The following is a 16821-nucleotide window of genomic DNA, read 5'->3' on the forward strand; positions in this document are numbered from 1 at the left end:
AGCAAGAATTATGTAACAAACCACATAGAGATGCTCACAAGATTGAAAGAGAGGTTCCAAATCTTCCCCCAACTCAGTCCTCCCTGGTATTCAGATCTAGGAATTCAGGTCAAGCTAGTAGAGATCCCTACTAACACCAAATACAGCCTCATATGTTACTTCTGTAGCAAACTCCTTTGTTTAGTTAAAAGAAAATCAAGGCTACAAATAGGAACCAGGGACATAATACACCACTGATGAGATGATACTGACAACTCAACAGGGGCAGCAATTGCTGCTTGGGAACTCTCTTTTTCCTTAGCTGCAGTTCATGAAGACAGGAGACTGTCTCAGAGATGCAGGATAACTAGGATGGCATTTGTCACCAACATGATTTTTCTCATTCTCTACTTTTAAGTTGAAATAATAGATTATTTATAGGTTAAAAACACATACAAAACAGCTGCTGAGATCCTGAAACATCTCAGGTCCTAATGAATTCTTGGTGCAGCTATGGCACTTACAAACACATCCTGGGGTGCTGACTGTCTGGTCTGCCTGATAACCCTCTTCCATACTGTTATATGCCAGCAGCCTTACATGATACTTCCTTCTGGGATCTGCAAAGACAGAAAAAGGCTCAAGTCAGAACATACAGCTTTTCTGATTTCCAAAGATAGTCAGATAACTTGATTCCACTGCAAGTTTGATTAAAAACTTGTCTGCCACAATGAATGGGCTGCACGCCCCAAAATGTGTTTTTTTCCTAGCGAGTTTCCCAAATCCTTCTTTGCAGACTGCACTGGGATTAGTCACATCTCCCAGTCTTGCTTCCAGGGGCCTGAATCGGAATTTTGTAGCAGATCTCAGTGGGAGCAGGATTAATGTCACGTTTCTATCCATAATAAACAGACACTTTCAGAGCTGCAGAGCTGGACAGTGTAGCAGTACTACTCAGCCCATTGAAATTGCTATCTGTGAATTGCTATCTGTAAAGGTCCATGGAAACAAATAGCAGAGGATATGCTCCAGAGAAACCAACATTTATCCCTGGAGAAATAGGCTGGAATGAGCAGGGCAAGGCTAAGGCATCAAGACAGGACTCAGTGAAGACACAGGAAACGTTTCAGTTCCCACCTCCCTGAGAACAGACCATGAAAGAACAGCACTAGTTAATGCTGCCTCTCACTTGCAGCTTCCCCTTGCAGGTGCTTTCCTGGCATGCTTCGCGTCCCCAGCTCCGGGGACCCCTTCCCTGGCCAAGGCTTGGAGCCCCCCTCTGCTGCTGCCCTCCATTTTGTTACGGGTCAGAGGAGGGTGCAGCTCCGCGGCCTTCATCGCAGAGAAGGGTTAGTGCAGGGAGAGGAGCTGGACAGTGAGGGGAGCTCTGCGCCACCCAGGAGCTGGCACGGGCACCGGCGGAGGGCAGCAGGACGGCGGCCGCGCTGACGGAGGCGGCTGGTCTGCAGCTGCACCCCGGGAGGCTGTTTGCAACCAATCCCTCCCCTGCCACGGCAGCTCGCGAGGCGTTGGGGCAGCCACGAGCGCGGACACCCTCCTCCAGCTGCAGGCAGCCTTCACCCCACTGCTGACGCGGCTCTTGGGACACGGTCTCCTTCAGCGCTAGGGTCACAGACTCCATTTCCTTCCATTAAGGTTTTAAGATGGTCTATGCAGATGTTATAAAATAGCATTGATCTAGATATTTTCCTTGCCCTAAAATACCATAATATTATGCCTTCTCAAAATAAGCTGTGTTCTTTATCTGGGATTTGACACAGCCTCTTTCAGGGAGTAAACACGATTAATTCCCTGGTGTTTCCTAAGGCCGCCGGCCCTCGCGTAGGTCGGAGCGGCAGCGCCCTCTGCAGTCGCGGCACCGGCAGCACCATCGCCGGTGCTTCCCGAAACGCCGCCGTTCCCAACGCACGTGCTGCTCCACGGGCGTCCAGGTTCATCCCGAAAAACCTGCGTGTGCTGGAGTCACCCACGCAGGCTTTAATGAGAAATCAATGGGAGATTAAGTTTAAATTTTATTTTTAAAAGACTATTTTTTCAAATCTCGTAATAGGCATCCAAAAAGGGCTCTTAAATTTGGATTTGAATAATGATGTGTTTAATATTAATGGTAGAATAGGCAAGAGAAGACTATTCCCATTTTTTGAGTAGTCTTTAATGCTATAAGTAAACAACATATATAACAAATTGATAAAAAATCTTATACTAGGAAAAATTATCACTTAAGATGATTGTTTTGAAACATTTTTCCTATTAAAAGTATCACCTTAACAGCTTACAAAGTCTGTTGCTTTCTGCCAATCACAATCAGAGAAAATAGGGAGATGAACACTAAGAAAAAAACATGATTTTTTAACATGGAAGATTTAGATAATAAGATGTTCTCTCTCAATCACTGCAATCTCTTCAAAGTCTGTAGAAAACAAAACAGACATTTGAAAGGAGGGGACTGTGCAATGCTCAAAAAGCACTGAGTCTCGCCACAAACAAACCTCAAAAGTACCAAGTGATCCAAATATGTCAAAATCAAACTCAAAAACTTACTGAGATGAATTACAGAGCACGTCCCCAGGAGAGCAGAAATATATACTTACACGCATTCCTACCTAACTTATGTTGGGAATACATACATTTAGCACGCAAGTCTTAGAAAGCAAAGCCAAAGCTAAAAGTGGAGAGCAGCAGGATACCTCGCAAGAGATAGTCAGAAGGACACTTTGGAGGCGGTTATAGTACATGATTCTCCCATCTACTCTTAGAGAAATCTCGAATCCTGGTCCTATTCAGCACACCTTAAAGAGATTCCACACACAGCAGCGGCATCCAGCTGCCCGCGCGCCACTGGCTCTTTTTTCCTTGGCGAGCTCCTGCAGCAGAGCCCCTGCTGCACTTCCGCACGACGCGGGCCGACAGCCCCGGCGATTCATCATCCCGCCGAGCACCTTCAAAAACTCCGTGCCCTTTGAACGTGCTCACCCAGAACTGATCATCTTCACTGGGAAATGAAGAATAGCTAAGGTCTAGTGCCCTGCTGAGCTCAATGAGAAGCCTGTGAGGTCTGTTTATCCTCACTGAGGTGTTTTTTTAAAAAAAAAAAAAAAACCTGAATTCCTCATTAACACTTGATTGGGGAGGAGAAGAATAATGGGACACAGCAGAATGCTGGGAATACTTAAGTCCCACCAAAAAGGAAAAATAATATACATATACATATATATATATATATATATAGTATTTTTTCAAATGTCTTCATGGAAAAATGCTGGTTTTGATCCACCCTTTTCAAAATGTCTTCACTAATGCAACATCGTTACACAAAGCGCAATATTGAATACCACTTATCTTACACTTGTATAACAAAACAACTTCCTCCCCCGCCCTGAATATCTTTACATAGAAGAACCTTTATATAAAGTTTCTCAACTAGCTGCTATCGTTTAAAAAGCAAGAATTTTCCCACTTGGTACTCAGGACATCACAGTTCGTTTGGTAGCCAGGCTGGTTCAATCTGAAAGTGCAGCCACCATTTTTCCAGGCTGCCAGATCCCCACATCCGAGCAGCTCCTGGGGGTGACAACCATCTGCCGTGATGTGCCACTGAACAAGTAACTGAAGGGACCACAGCTACGTGCCTGCCTAGGAAAGCCTGAGCATTATGGTACTAGTCTAAAAAGAAGATGAAGGAACTAAGGCAGCACACTGAGTAGCTAGAGATATTGATGTAAAGCTTGCTTCACAGGTCAAACGTATCACACCAGTAAAGAGCATTTCAAAATAGCTGCCGAGATACTATTGCACACTGGTAAAAACTTCACCATATGCAAAATAAAATGACTACTGCCTCCAGCTACACCAAACACTCGCGCATCATTTGCTTTACAAAGTGGAGGATAATCCCTCTTGTCCGAAGTAGCCTCTGTTTAGAATATCAGTACAATTATTTGTTAGGTTCATTTACTGGCTTATGATGTGATTTATTCCCAAATGGCAATCCCAGCACAAACACGGCACGTCCGCTTTCATCTAGCGGCTTCCCAGCTGGATCAAACATTCAAAGCCAGACATCTCCTTGGAGAGAAAACAAACTTAAGGAGCGTCCTTATCTTAAACCAGCCTAGGTATCCTCCATAGTTTACACATAAATCACTGATAAAAGACTGGGGATGGCGTGGACACCTGGGGGGCTGACAGTCTCCAATTTGGTATATGCCGTCCACGCGCAATTCTCAGCGACAGGAGGCTCCCAGGGCTTGGGAAGCCAGGAAGGGAGCACAGAGCCAGGGTCAACTTGCCCTCCCACAAAGCAGCATTGCTGGGAGCAGCTGGGGAAGCCCAGAGATTCACCCACCTCTGCAACACCAAGTCCAGTCCTTCAGTCTAGATTCTACCTCTGCATTTCTGTGATCTCTCCAAATAGCTTGATAGCACCACATGCCCTTTCAACTACTGCAATCGCAATTGTGGGCATTTGAGTATTGTTTTTTCCCTCGACATGATGTAAACAGGTGTGAATTTGCAGCTTATTTACCAACGGGATGATTTTTTTTAAAGTTAATTTGTTCCTGTTGAATATATATATTTATTTATTAATGCTGCCGGCTAAATTACGATGTTGTATAATTAAGTGTCACCACACCTACAGCTTTTTATGGGTATTTTTATCGTTATTGCTTAAACATAATTAGATCAGCTGGTGGAAAGGACACAAAAACTAGACTGTTAGCAGAAATGCGGGGGGCAGCCGCTGCCCTCCGGCAGCAACGCGGGCTGGAAAGCACACTCTTCCAGGGATGCCCTCTGGAACGCCGCATCCCAGCCGTCGCTCCTGCAGGAATGCGCAGGGAAACGTGCTGGCTACGGGGCTTCCGGAGCAAGGCAGTCCAGGAGCCCCTTGGCAGCCTGGAAACCTACAGGCAGATTCTATACCCAGGGTAGAAGTACGGCCCGGCTAAATACCACAAGCGCGGCAAAAAAATCTTCAGCTGAACTATCATTTAACACACGGATTGTAACTTGGAAAAAATAAACCATTAAAGTAGCTGAAATATGGTAGAAGTTCTGACGAGGCTTCACTTCTATATTTTATTGCCTTACTACATCCCAGAACGGAAATCTTCAAGGTTATACTCAGGTTTCCCAGGAAGCAAACAGCAAGCTCACAGCAGATACCACTGTCAATACTCTAAAACCAGATCCCTCCAGAAAAATATTACCGTGTCCCAATCCTGCTTGCGACAAGACACTGCATTTCCCAGCATGGAGGGAGAGAGAACCACAGCTGTTTACAGCTTGGAACCAGGAAACTGTAATCCAACAGCATCGCAAGGAACCGAGATCCAATTTATTGGCCCTTCCATTGCTCTGCAGCACAGGGGAACATCCGTGTCTGGTTGAAGCAGCCCAGAGGTGTCAGGACTCCTCCTGCATTCGCCAGCCTTGCTTCTATGGAAATCTGCCTCTTTTTGAGTAAGGGCAGAAATTGCTACTACAAAGCAAGTTATCCAGCAGCACTATGTTCTGTTTTTTTCTTTTCCAAAGCTCAATGGTCAAATTATATATACTGATCAGTTAAAAATGGTTTAGATTTACATTTACAAATGATTTAGTAAATACTTACAATTGGAAGCAAAAGCATTTACAAGAAAATGAAGGTGATATGTTACCACACCAGAGCTAGTTTTAGTGTATATTAGTGCATTAATTCCACAGATTTGCAGAGTTATTGTCTATTAAACTTAGCTCTTTCTAAAGCTCCAAGACAAATAGCAAGAAGCATGTAACATAATCTGGCACTGCTGCACAACAGAATAAATGGTGCTGCTGTTGACCCTTACAGGCCTCTGAAATATATCCACAGAAATCCTAGCTTCAGCTGGGGTGCTTCGCTGTCACAACTACCATTATTTGGAGGAAGGGGAGAGAAAAAAAAAAAAAAAAAAAAAAAAAAAAAAAAAAAAAAAACTCCTCTCTTTTGAAGACATTTCCCCAGTGATTAAGATGACATGGAGAGCGGAAGGAACATCTCCCAAGCAAGGCAGCTCGTTTCCATGTGGCAGAGTTGTACTCCCTGCTGCCAGATGGTGTCCTCATGGACTTCCAGTGAGCACAGCTGGAAGGAGCATGGGCAAAGATGAAACGCCTCCATTAGCAGTTAAACAAATATGAAAATGCCAGTTATTAGCACTAAAGCAATTAAAAGGAAAAAAAAGGGCTTGCAGTCACTTTGGAGATGGTAAAGTAGTTTTTAATGCAACTATTTCATTATTAAGTTACTGAGTTTGCACAAACTGAGCTTTTTTGGGGCGGGGGGGGGAACATCCTAGCAAAAAAGGACTTCCACATTTACCACAAAATGAAGAAATTCCATTTTCAGGACTGAAACCCTCTCAGCTTAGAGCTGCAGTTCACTAGGAACACCCAGTCAACAACCCTCAGCCACCTATAAAATCAACGTCCCTTCTCAAAAGCATAGAAACGCCTATTTCCTGATCACATTTTAACATGGCCTTTGAATGAGTCCTGTGCAAAACAACAAACTGCTTGCTGCATTCAGATTTTGATAACTGGTATTCAGATGACTCTTCTATCTTCTAGTCCTAATAAATTCATGGCAGCAAAAAAATATGTAACAGGAGGTTCCATGATCCTGTTTCTAAAGCAGAGAAACTCTGGGGCAACCTCTCGATCAGCTGTAGCTAATATTGAAAAGAGAATGAAGAATCCTAAATGGAGAGTGTTACAGAGCTGTGTTTGCTGACACAACCAAAATTTTGACTTTCTGGAAAACGTATCTTAGAAAGCATCTGTTTACAGTCCATTTAGCCAAGGTTACAGGAGAGTGTAATATTGCAACCCCTAAACCCCCTGTCATTGTTTCCTTCAGCTGCCACATGTTTGTGAAGCTCCAAAGGCCTTGAAAGGAGCCAGAGCAGAGCCAACAGGTCAGGGCTAGATAAAATTAAGAAAGAATCTGAGGTCAGACCATGAAAGAACTTTTTTCCCCTCCCTTTCCCCCCTTCCAGAAGAGCGAATCCACCTCCAGCAGCCTTTCATTCAGTCCTGATAAGGGAGAGACAGCACTCCACAGTCTGGATTTCAGACTTTTTAAGTCCTTTTTGGGGAGAGAAATAGATAAGGGAGCCCAAAGAAAATAGACGTTTTACTACCATCAACTGTTGACTCATTGAGTCAGGACACAGAGCACACTTTCATTCCTGTTTTGAACACCTCTGTTCTCAGCATTTTAAAAGCAAAATATTGACAGAAAGGAGAGTATCTGGGGCTTTGTTCCTGTTCCTAAGGGAATCAGAACTTTGGAGAATTTCTTATCCAGGACAACAAGCAGCTCAATGTCACTTAATGTTCCAAGTCTAATTTAGTGCATAGAAAAAACTTCTTATGTGACATCCACTGTGGTGGTTCAGACAGTTGCACAAGGGGTGGTGAGAAAAACAGTTCAATTTTATTCTCACATGCCTACAAAATGTTAAATAATACTTTTTCCCCTCCTTTTCAACTAAAATGATCAAAACAGCCTTATACTCAAAAGGCTGGAAAAACGGTTGCTCTAAGGACCAAACCGACGTGGCCAAATGTCCATTTTTAATGTAATCCTTTGTGCGGGAGCTGTGCTGTGGGGCCGGCTCCGAGCCCCATTGTGGGGCAGTGGTGCGGCTGGCTACTCCGCGGCCGGCCCGCGGGGCCGCGCGCGCCCCCGGCCCGGCCCCAGCGCACAATAACCTCCGGATAATTATTCAAAGCAGAGGCCGGCAGCATGGGCCGCTCTGACATGGGGTCGCGGCCTTTGACATCGGATCTGGGCTAGCCAAAGTCTGCTCTGAGCAACAGAGGTCCAGGGGAATTATTAAGGGGGAAGGGTGGGAAAGGAAGAGAACTAAGAAATACTATCCTTAAAAATGTACTTTTGAAGCAAAGCAATGTAAATACAGCAGAAACTTATTAGGAAAATAAGCAAATACATTTCAAAAACACTCGGCAAAAGGGTAGAGAGAAGCGCATCAAGGCAAACAAGAACATAACAAGGCTGGGGAGCAGGGGGACGACAGAGCTGCGTCTGCCCCTCAAAAGGAGCTGCTCCCTCGTGGAGCTGCAGCACTGGATTTTATCTCTATTTCCTAAAAAATGCCCCTATGCTTTGCTCAGGTACACAGAAGTAAGCAAATAAACATTTTCTATTAAAATCTCCTGTGGGATCTGAATAAATAGCTTCTAGAGCATTGTTAATAGTTTCATACAATAATATTTAATAGGATTTCTTTATCTAAGGGAGGTGGAATTTCATTAGCTCACACAGTTTAAATAATGACTCCTCAATATCAGATTAAAATAGTTTCTGAGCGGTTACAAATTACCAACACTTTACATCTCATGTGGTTTGTTTTTCAACTTAAAGGTAACTTTAAACAGTTCAGAGGAACAAAGACTGCCTGTGAGCCACGTGTTTTCCTTTGCAAACCAAATAACTGCAAGTAGAAAATGAAGCAATTTGTTCTTTGTACAGCGCCGTAGAAGTTTATTTGGGTAGAAAAGAGAACATACGACACATGTGAATTGGTTCAGCTAAACGCTCGGGCTCTCCGGGGCATGGGATGGCTCTGGTTTATTTGTGCAGGGGCGGCCAGCTCAGCCTCCCTCCGCAGCCTCGCGCGGACCCCGGCCCCTCACGGGCAGCATCGTCCTCCGCTGCCCACGGCTCCGCACATGGCTCCAATCTCATCTGAAGAAGTTCAGCCAGGCTCAAGGATTTTTAATTCACTTTTGCTCCATTTTCCTATGAGCTGAGCAACACGGGTGCTGTGCCCGATGAGTGCCCCCCGTTTCTCTTGTGTGTTGGAGAACTGCTAAACCACGTGAGCAAAGAGCGCTCTCCCAATATTATTCTAAGCGCACACTCTAAACCGCGCAGACACCCTTATGGTAACTAGCTCAGCTCACAGCTTTCAAAGTGAGTCCTCAAAAGCTAACTTGAAAGCAATACCCGGGGCCTGGACAAACACCTAATTTTGATCTTTTGTGCTCGTCTTTTCTTCTGAGAGACCTTTTCTTTTGTTGGTGCCCAGTGGAAAGCGCATAGCTCATTGGTCCTGCTTTGAAAGCCGAGCGGCTGCCCCTCGGCCCCCCTCGGCGCACAATCGCTTTAATGGAATTATGTAGAGAGGCCATCTCCGGAGAGGAGCTGAGGAGGGGGAGGCGCCCGCGCCGGCCGGACCCCAGCGCCCCGGCCCGCCAGGGCAGCGGGGACTGCAGCCCAGCACCGGGCAAAGCGGGCGCCGCTTCCAGCGCGCCTCACACTGCAGCAACACGAAGCTCCCCTCAGTTACGACGGGGGAGACTCTTCTGCCAAAGAAACAGTTTGCCTGACTCTAGTACCAAGGGGTCTGCTTCGCTGACACACGTTTAACTGCAAGGCGGGAAGCGCTCTGCACTTGGGTTTAACATCTGCTCGGGCACCAAGCAGCAACATACACGCACACCCATCACCCGACATCCAGCATCACCTTGCAAATGACACATTTTTCCACACTGACAAAGGCGATCTATTCAGAGTGCCCAAGCTTTCCCCCAAAGCTATGAAATAAATTTCCTTTCAGAACTAACATTTTCTGCTGTGCTGTCATGGGCTCCCCATGCCATTTTGACCCTTTTGTGCAGCAAAATGAAAACACTATCTATCATTACTTGCAGCACAGTGACTTTCTAAGAGGTGCACAGTTTCATTGCAAAACCATTTGTGGCTTGGTGACTCATCTCAGCGCTCCAGCACGGGAGCTGCGCTGCTGCGAGCATGACTGCGAGGTGCAAGAGCCTCAGGTAAACCCACCAAACTCAGCCTGGCTCTCTCCTCCCGGAGATGGACAAGGAGAGCAGTACCAAAGCACTTCCAAACTGCCGCATGGGGAACACGTCAGACAGGACAGGAAAACTAGCGGTTATTTAAACACCAAAGATGTGTAAGCAGAAACCACTGCTATATTTTTATTAAGCCAAATATTAGTTACATGGCCCATATGCAGCTGCATATGTAATTAGGGCCCAAACGTCAGCAGGGAGCTGTGTTTTTGCAGGTGTCGCGGGCCCTCGCACAGCGCTGCCTTGCTCCCGTCACAGGCGGTTTGTCTGCGGGACGGACACCTCGCCCGCGCTCCACGCGTGACGCTCACCCACGCGCACCACCAACAGCACCAGCGCTCACGCAGGCTTTCACAGACGTACATCAAGCTGCTGCTTCACCAAACTCAAAATCTGGCACGCATTTGCTGAATACAATGTGGAGGGGGAGGCTGATCTAGGAGGCAGACAAGTTTTATAGCAAATTTTCTAGACTGATGCATTTTTCATAGACTAATAGCTGTCCTGATGCACATTTACTGCCTTTAGTATGGCAGCTCTCATACTTTGCTTTCTCAAGTTAAATCCAAATGCATTAAAAATGGCTTAAAAGAAAAGGCTGGCATCAAGTTGCCTTTGAACACTACTTGCAATGCAAAATTCCCATTAAAACTTTGGCATATAATGGAAAAACATTTTCCAGTCACACAGGTTAACAAACGCAGAAGCAAGGAAGCCAGCTAATATCACTTGTGGAGTGCTCAGTCTCAGCTCTGCAGGTTGTTTCACCTTAGCTGTGGCGGCACGAGGACACCAGCCTCGATTTCCACAATGCTGGAATCCACCCCAGACCTCTCTCCATACCCGAGCATGGCTCTTACTTTCCCTTGCCATCCTCTTAGCTGCCTCATCTTCCACAGGGTCCTCTGACTGGTTGCACATCTGTGACATTTAACAAGGGTATTCATTTAAATTACATTTAGATTATGCTGAACAACCTCCCCAGTGGTTTGGCACAGCAGGGTTATTTTTTAGCTTTTACATTTTCATACAGCAACGTCCTGGACTTCTAAAATAAGCCCTGAAGAAAATTTCCATTTGTAATCATCAGAAAAGCTCCCAGAACCCTACTGTGTCCTTGGCTCTACAATGCACTCATGTTTTAGTCCAAGGCATGCTGGCATGTGTTACCCATAGGAGCTCTGTGTCAGAATTTGCAGAAAAGTTCATTAAAAGAATATAGCAAGTGACAACACAGCCCCAGGCAATGAAGCTGGATATGCTACATACACCCATTGCTTCCTGAAGACATCCAGTAAGCACATATTCCGTACACATATTCCCTGGAAGGTCAGGAGATTTGGCTCAACAGCTGCAAGACCTGCACTAACTTTTCCTGAACACCGGTCCCCCCAAAGCCACAACACGACGACATCCTGCTCCCACCAAAACTGCTTCTCAATGATGACATCCTGCTCCCACCAAAACAGCATCACCATGACGTCCTGCTGCCACCCAGGCCGCTTCACAATGGACATGTCCTGCTCACAGCCCTGGCCCCTTGTCCCCTCCGAGCTGCTCCACCCACAGGCTGATGAACCTCCATTAGCAGCAGCAGCTGGGCAACTTGCTGTTGCTTTTAGTTAAATGGATAATAATAATGGTTTAGTTGAAGACTATTTAATTAGGACCCAATCTCTGGCACAGTCTTCTTGAAAGCACCACAGTGACCTCGCAGGTGGTGCAAAGGGGTCAGCTGGCTCATACACTCCGAATTTGGTCCTAATACTCTCAGGAGCTCAAATCCTTAACTCAACGGCAAGATTTCATTCCCTGAACTACACCCCACATACTGATACCATTCTACAAATGGTTGTTCACTGTCTATATGAAAAACCATCAGCATATTAAGGGTCATCTGAATGACCCGGCCACCTGAAACATCTGAAAATCTTGTTCTAGCTGACAGCACACTACTACTATTTCTTAAATCTCTGTGGTGTTTTGTAATGTCAAATATATACTTTCCCCCATTTGGAAACAGATTACAAGAAAACGAGATGTTTTAATATAAACACTGCTTACTACAGGTAAATATCACTTTAATACTTTTAAGGATGCTCAAGGATGCACAGAAAAGCAGTAACATGGGAAAGTAAATTACAGCTTTACAGTATCTGGAATAGAATTTCACAGACCATGTCCTTTTTCCAAGAATGCTTTTATGTGTCTAAAGTATTTTCCATAACTATATACATTGGAATTTGGCCTAGTTGATTTTTTTCCTTCAAAAAAAATTTTTTTTTAAGCAAATCACTTTTAATGGGAAGCAATGTTGTCATCAGACTGTTTGATCACAGAGCAGCTGTCATTTAAATCTCTCACCATACCTGCTATATTTTTTTGATGAGTTAATTTTGTGAAGAACAAGTGTTGAATACATGTCAAACATTGTGTTAGCAAGCTGCAAGTCGGAGAGATTGGGAGGCTAGTCATTATTTTTTTTTTGCTATCTTTCTTAATGCATTCTCAATTTAAAACCAAGTCACATTAGTATCTTGATTGAAAAAGGGAGGAGAAAAAAAAATCTTGATGTAATTCCTCTGTATATGAGGTTTATACAACACTTAGAAAGTGGAAAGCAGCCTGATTGATTACTTACGTAAAATAAACACACAGCTACTTAGCTCTTCGGAGCGCTCTGCCTTTGTACAATTAAAAGCGTTTCCCATCATTAATTTGGTTTTACGCACACTAAATGGAGCCTGCGGCCCGGTGGGCGCTGGGGGCAGCGCTGCCGCCACAGCGGCAAATGGAGGCCGCCCTCTGTCCTCCCCACCGCCGCCAGCCGGGCCCTCCCTGCCCGGGGAGCTGCTGCCTCCTGGTGACCCCAGACCTGGAGCAAAGGGGCCTCCGCAGCCCCCCATAGCCCCTGCCTGGGCTCTTGGCTGGGGGAAGGCGAAGAGGAGCCGGAGGCGAGGAGGACATCGAGAGCGGCAGGGAGAGGCCTAGAGATGTGGGTGCAGAAGAGAGGTGACGCTGGCCCAGCCTAGCCACTATCAGCAGAAGAGAACACAAAGAATTGATATTTTAAAAGGTGCATTTTGGATGGAGAAGAAACACTGAGCTTGACCAAAAGAGGGAGGATTGGGACCAAAGGCGCCCCATTTTTCTCTAACTAACTCGAGGGTCGCTCTACACACATGGAGACGCATGAGCCACGCATGCAACAGGCAATGTGAGTGCCTTCATCCATGCAGTTCCCACATCTGGGTGCACCTAGAGAGCCCCAAAACCAGCATGAACAAGAGGGGGAAAACTGAAGTTGCTCACTGGCCAGTAACCTGGGGTCAAGAACATACGTCCTTGTCCTAATAGAAGTTATGCATATGTGCATTAATGCCAGGTATCTTTGTTTTGCAAAATCAACCAGTTTGAGGCAGGATACAATATTCTGTTATGAGCACAGCAAAAATAGTGCAGAGGTTGGTCTAAGTGCTGAAATATCACTTGTTATACAAAACTATTACTAAGCTTCTCCCCCCCCCCCCCCAAATTAAAGCAAAACCAAAACAAAGGTTGAGAAGAGAGGCTTCATGGCAAGAATTCCTGATGGCAACAGAAGGTTGCTTTCCCCCTCTTCCCACACCTCCCCCCTTCATTTGTCACAAAAGTGAAACTCCAGACAGCCTGAAAAAACAGGGGCTTTGGCACAATTGCATCTTTTACCAAAAAATAAAACAGTTTCAGGTATCAATAATGCCCTCATGACACGTACACTCTAAATAAGGTATTTAACTCAAGGCAGCAAAGTTACCGGGAAGCTTATTAGAGCTCGGCTTTAGAAGTGGATTTACTTATTGCTAATAAAGGATTTTGAAAAAAAAAAAAAAACAAAAAAACAAAAAACTTTTAACTTTTAACTTTCCCATATAACTTTATCACAAGTCACACGACCCAAAAGAGTAACAAAAACTCAGGAGAAATTAATCACTTCAGTTAACATTTTGATCACAACATCTGGATTTTTGTTAAACAAATGAAGAAAAAAAAAACACAGGGGAAAAAAAAATTAAGAAATGTAACAGCCCTGTACAGCAAATGTTTTCTTCTGTCCACTCTGAAGTCTCTTTCATGTGCTAATGGTGGCATTTTTTTAAACTCTTCCCCTTTGACTTACTCAGACCTTTAAGGACCTCACACATCTAATGGTTCCTCACATTCACCAAGAACAATCAAGAGAGGTCTGGGGGTTGACATGCAGTATGATTAATGGACAATGTTGATTTAATTTCCTATAACAGGAGTTTTCTCTAAGCCTTCTCCAAGGAGCCGTTTCTTTGCAATCCAGGACTTAAGCATTTTACTAATGAAGTCCAATAAATAGCAAATTAAATAATGCTGCCACCCAGAGTCACAGGCTCCTCTTTTAGAGAGAGAGAGAAAAAAAAGGAAAAAAAAAATAAGGCACTGTAATTTAAAATTCTACCTAGAGACAAAAAGACTATCTAATGTGTATGTAGTGTTTTTTTTTTTTCTTCTTCTTCTTCTTCCTTGTAAGAAATATGAACAATTATCTGGTCAATTCTGCCATTTCAACTGCCCTTTTTTTTTTTTTTTTTCCTTTAAAAGGCGAGTAGAAATTAAAGGTGTACCATAAGAAATTAAAATTTATTGGTCATTTTTACAAAATATCTATCAAAATACTCACTGTAATGCCTAGAAACATTTCCGAAAACAACTTTGAGGCTAACAAAAAAAAAAAAAAAAAGTGAATGTTTTTTAAGTGACAGTGTGCCCTTCTCATGAAGCAAATTTAACTCTGAGCTCCAGCAAATGCTGGAGCAGTGAAGCACTCCTTGCATACATCCCATATGTCCGAACTGTTACTCAATCAACATGATGCAATTTCCCAGCCGCATTCCCACACACACGGGCTGAGTTCTGCATCGGGCACTTTTGGCCTCAGGAACGCAAGGAGCATTTCCTGCAAGATTATAATCGCTTTTCCACCACTGAAAGTTTTACCTTTAAATACTTTCAAGATGACACAGTTTGCTTTTCTAGAGGCTGGCAAATTACCTTGACACAAGCAAAGAGCCTCTCCCTCCAACAACCTCGGTTCCAGCTCTCAGAGCCGCTGCTACGCTATTAGTCCCAGGTCATTAGTCCTGTGTCCCTAAAGAAACAACCGGGTGCAACCTCAACTATGGGGACAGTTGCCAAAGAGGCAGAAAGTCTGACCCAATGCAGGCAGCAGGCCCCCATGCTGCTGTCCCATGGAAGATAACCACTACCGCTTCCTTAGTGAGGCCTCTATCTTTGCATTTTTATATTTAAAGTAGTGACCAGGCAGTGTCCCATGAATTAATGAAGCTTCCTTCCTCCTGAGTGGGAGCCTGGAAAGCCAGGCTCAACTGGTCTCAGCACTGTTGTGTTCTGTGGGGTACGGTATCTTCAGGCCTTATTCTGTGCTTGGGGACCTTTCCTCACCTTCACTTCCCCTTTAGAGGGCAGCTAGCCTGGGAAGTCAAGACAAAAGACCACAAAAGTCAGTGCTTGTTTAAATGAGGGTGCTGCGACTATTTTTTCCCAGACCTATGGATTCAAACTGGAAAAGCCCAGACTGCGCATTCAAGAAAGGCTTTTTATAAAAGATAAAATTAGGCAATCCTTCCAGTACAGAACCTGCTTGTTCCTCTAAGATCTTTACTCTCTAAGGGAGCAGGCATACAACTTTCTGACCCAAGATCAGTGCTGCACATGTACACAGTTTAATAATTTTCTATCAGGTTTAAAGCCATTTCACAACTGTGCATTTAATCTGAAATGATAAAGCATTTAAGCCTAGAGCTTACTATTATTTTAAGTTTGTCACATGTCACACCTTTAATCAGTATCAAAACAGATACGTTGCTCATACAGATCACAGAATGGTTGATGCTGGAAGGGACCTCTACAGATCATCTAGTCCAACCCCCCTGCTCAAGCAGGGGCACCTAGAGCACATGATGTTACAACTGCAGTATTTTAAAGCCTATTAAAATTGACTACTGACTAAACCAGCAAATTATAGAGAGGATCGACAATGTAGCTGTAAAATTGTAAAATACAGTAAACTTTAACTAAAGCTTCCATGACAAATGTAGTACATGAAGATGACATGGCAGATATGTTTATAAGGCCATTTAAAAACCTGAAAATCGATAAATCTGAAACTTCTTGAAGAGAAGCAAATAAATAGTGTCCAAAAAAAAAAAAAAATGTCCAAAGTAAACTTTTTTTTCCTAATACCAACAGCAAAAGTAAGGTGAAAATATGTAATTTGAAGACAAATCCGTCTCAGTGTGACGGACAAAAAGACACACTTAGAGCACTACGCAGGCACTAGGCTTTTACGGATGCAGCACTTGAACTGCATAATAAGTATACAATGTTAGCAGCTGACGGTAACTGCCCTCTCTTGAGCAAAGCTGCTCAGAACAAGCTCGTATTTATTGAGGAGTCCCACTCTGGCACATTTAGGACAGCTTAAAGAAAGCCGAGGAAGAGACAGTTGCTGTAATGGACGCTATGCCAACATGCTCCAACTACGAGACATGTAGCTTCAGTTCTGCCCAGTAAAAATTCAACTTGCAACCTGAAAGAAATCAAGTTTTCATCTAAACAGGGCAGTTCAGTATTTTTCAGCCATAAGGGAGGAACAAACAGAGAGGGTGGGTCTGCACGTCGGCTTGTCTGCTCACCTCACGCCAGGGCATCTGCGCTGTGCAACTTCCCAATACTCCCCTCCCTCATCCTGAACACACAGATACGCTGCTGTGCTGCAGGAAGGCACAGTCGGGGAGGGAAAAGGCTGCCTTTCAACACGCCCGCCCCACTGCCAGGGCTCCTGGCTTTCTCGCTACTCGGCACGATCACTCCTCCGCCCTCGCCGATGCCTCCTGCCGCAGCTGATAAGCAGGGCAGCGCACG

At 44.6% G+C, this 16821-nt stretch overlaps 1 protein-coding gene across 1 annotated transcript in view; it reads right to left on the bottom strand.

The window, feature by feature from the left end:
- PRTG (protogenin) overlaps window positions 1-16821 on the bottom strand; it is a 70337-nt gene that overhangs the window by 10874 nt on the left and 42642 nt on the right. The window contains exon 12 of the mRNA XM_088519978.1: window positions 504-599. Within this exon, the coding sequence (XP_088376104.1) occupies window positions 504-599 (96 nt within the window). The remainder of the gene's footprint in view (window positions 1-503; window positions 600-16821) is intronic.

Source organism: Tinamus guttatus, unplaced genomic scaffold (genome assembly GCF_059628265.1).
Source record: "Tinamus guttatus ecotype Peru unplaced genomic scaffold, ASM5962826v1 Tinamus_guttatus_pri_ptg000004l, whole genome shotgun sequence".
In the NCBI taxonomy this organism is placed as follows: domain Eukaryota; kingdom Metazoa; phylum Chordata; class Aves; order Tinamiformes; family Tinamidae; genus Tinamus; species Tinamus guttatus.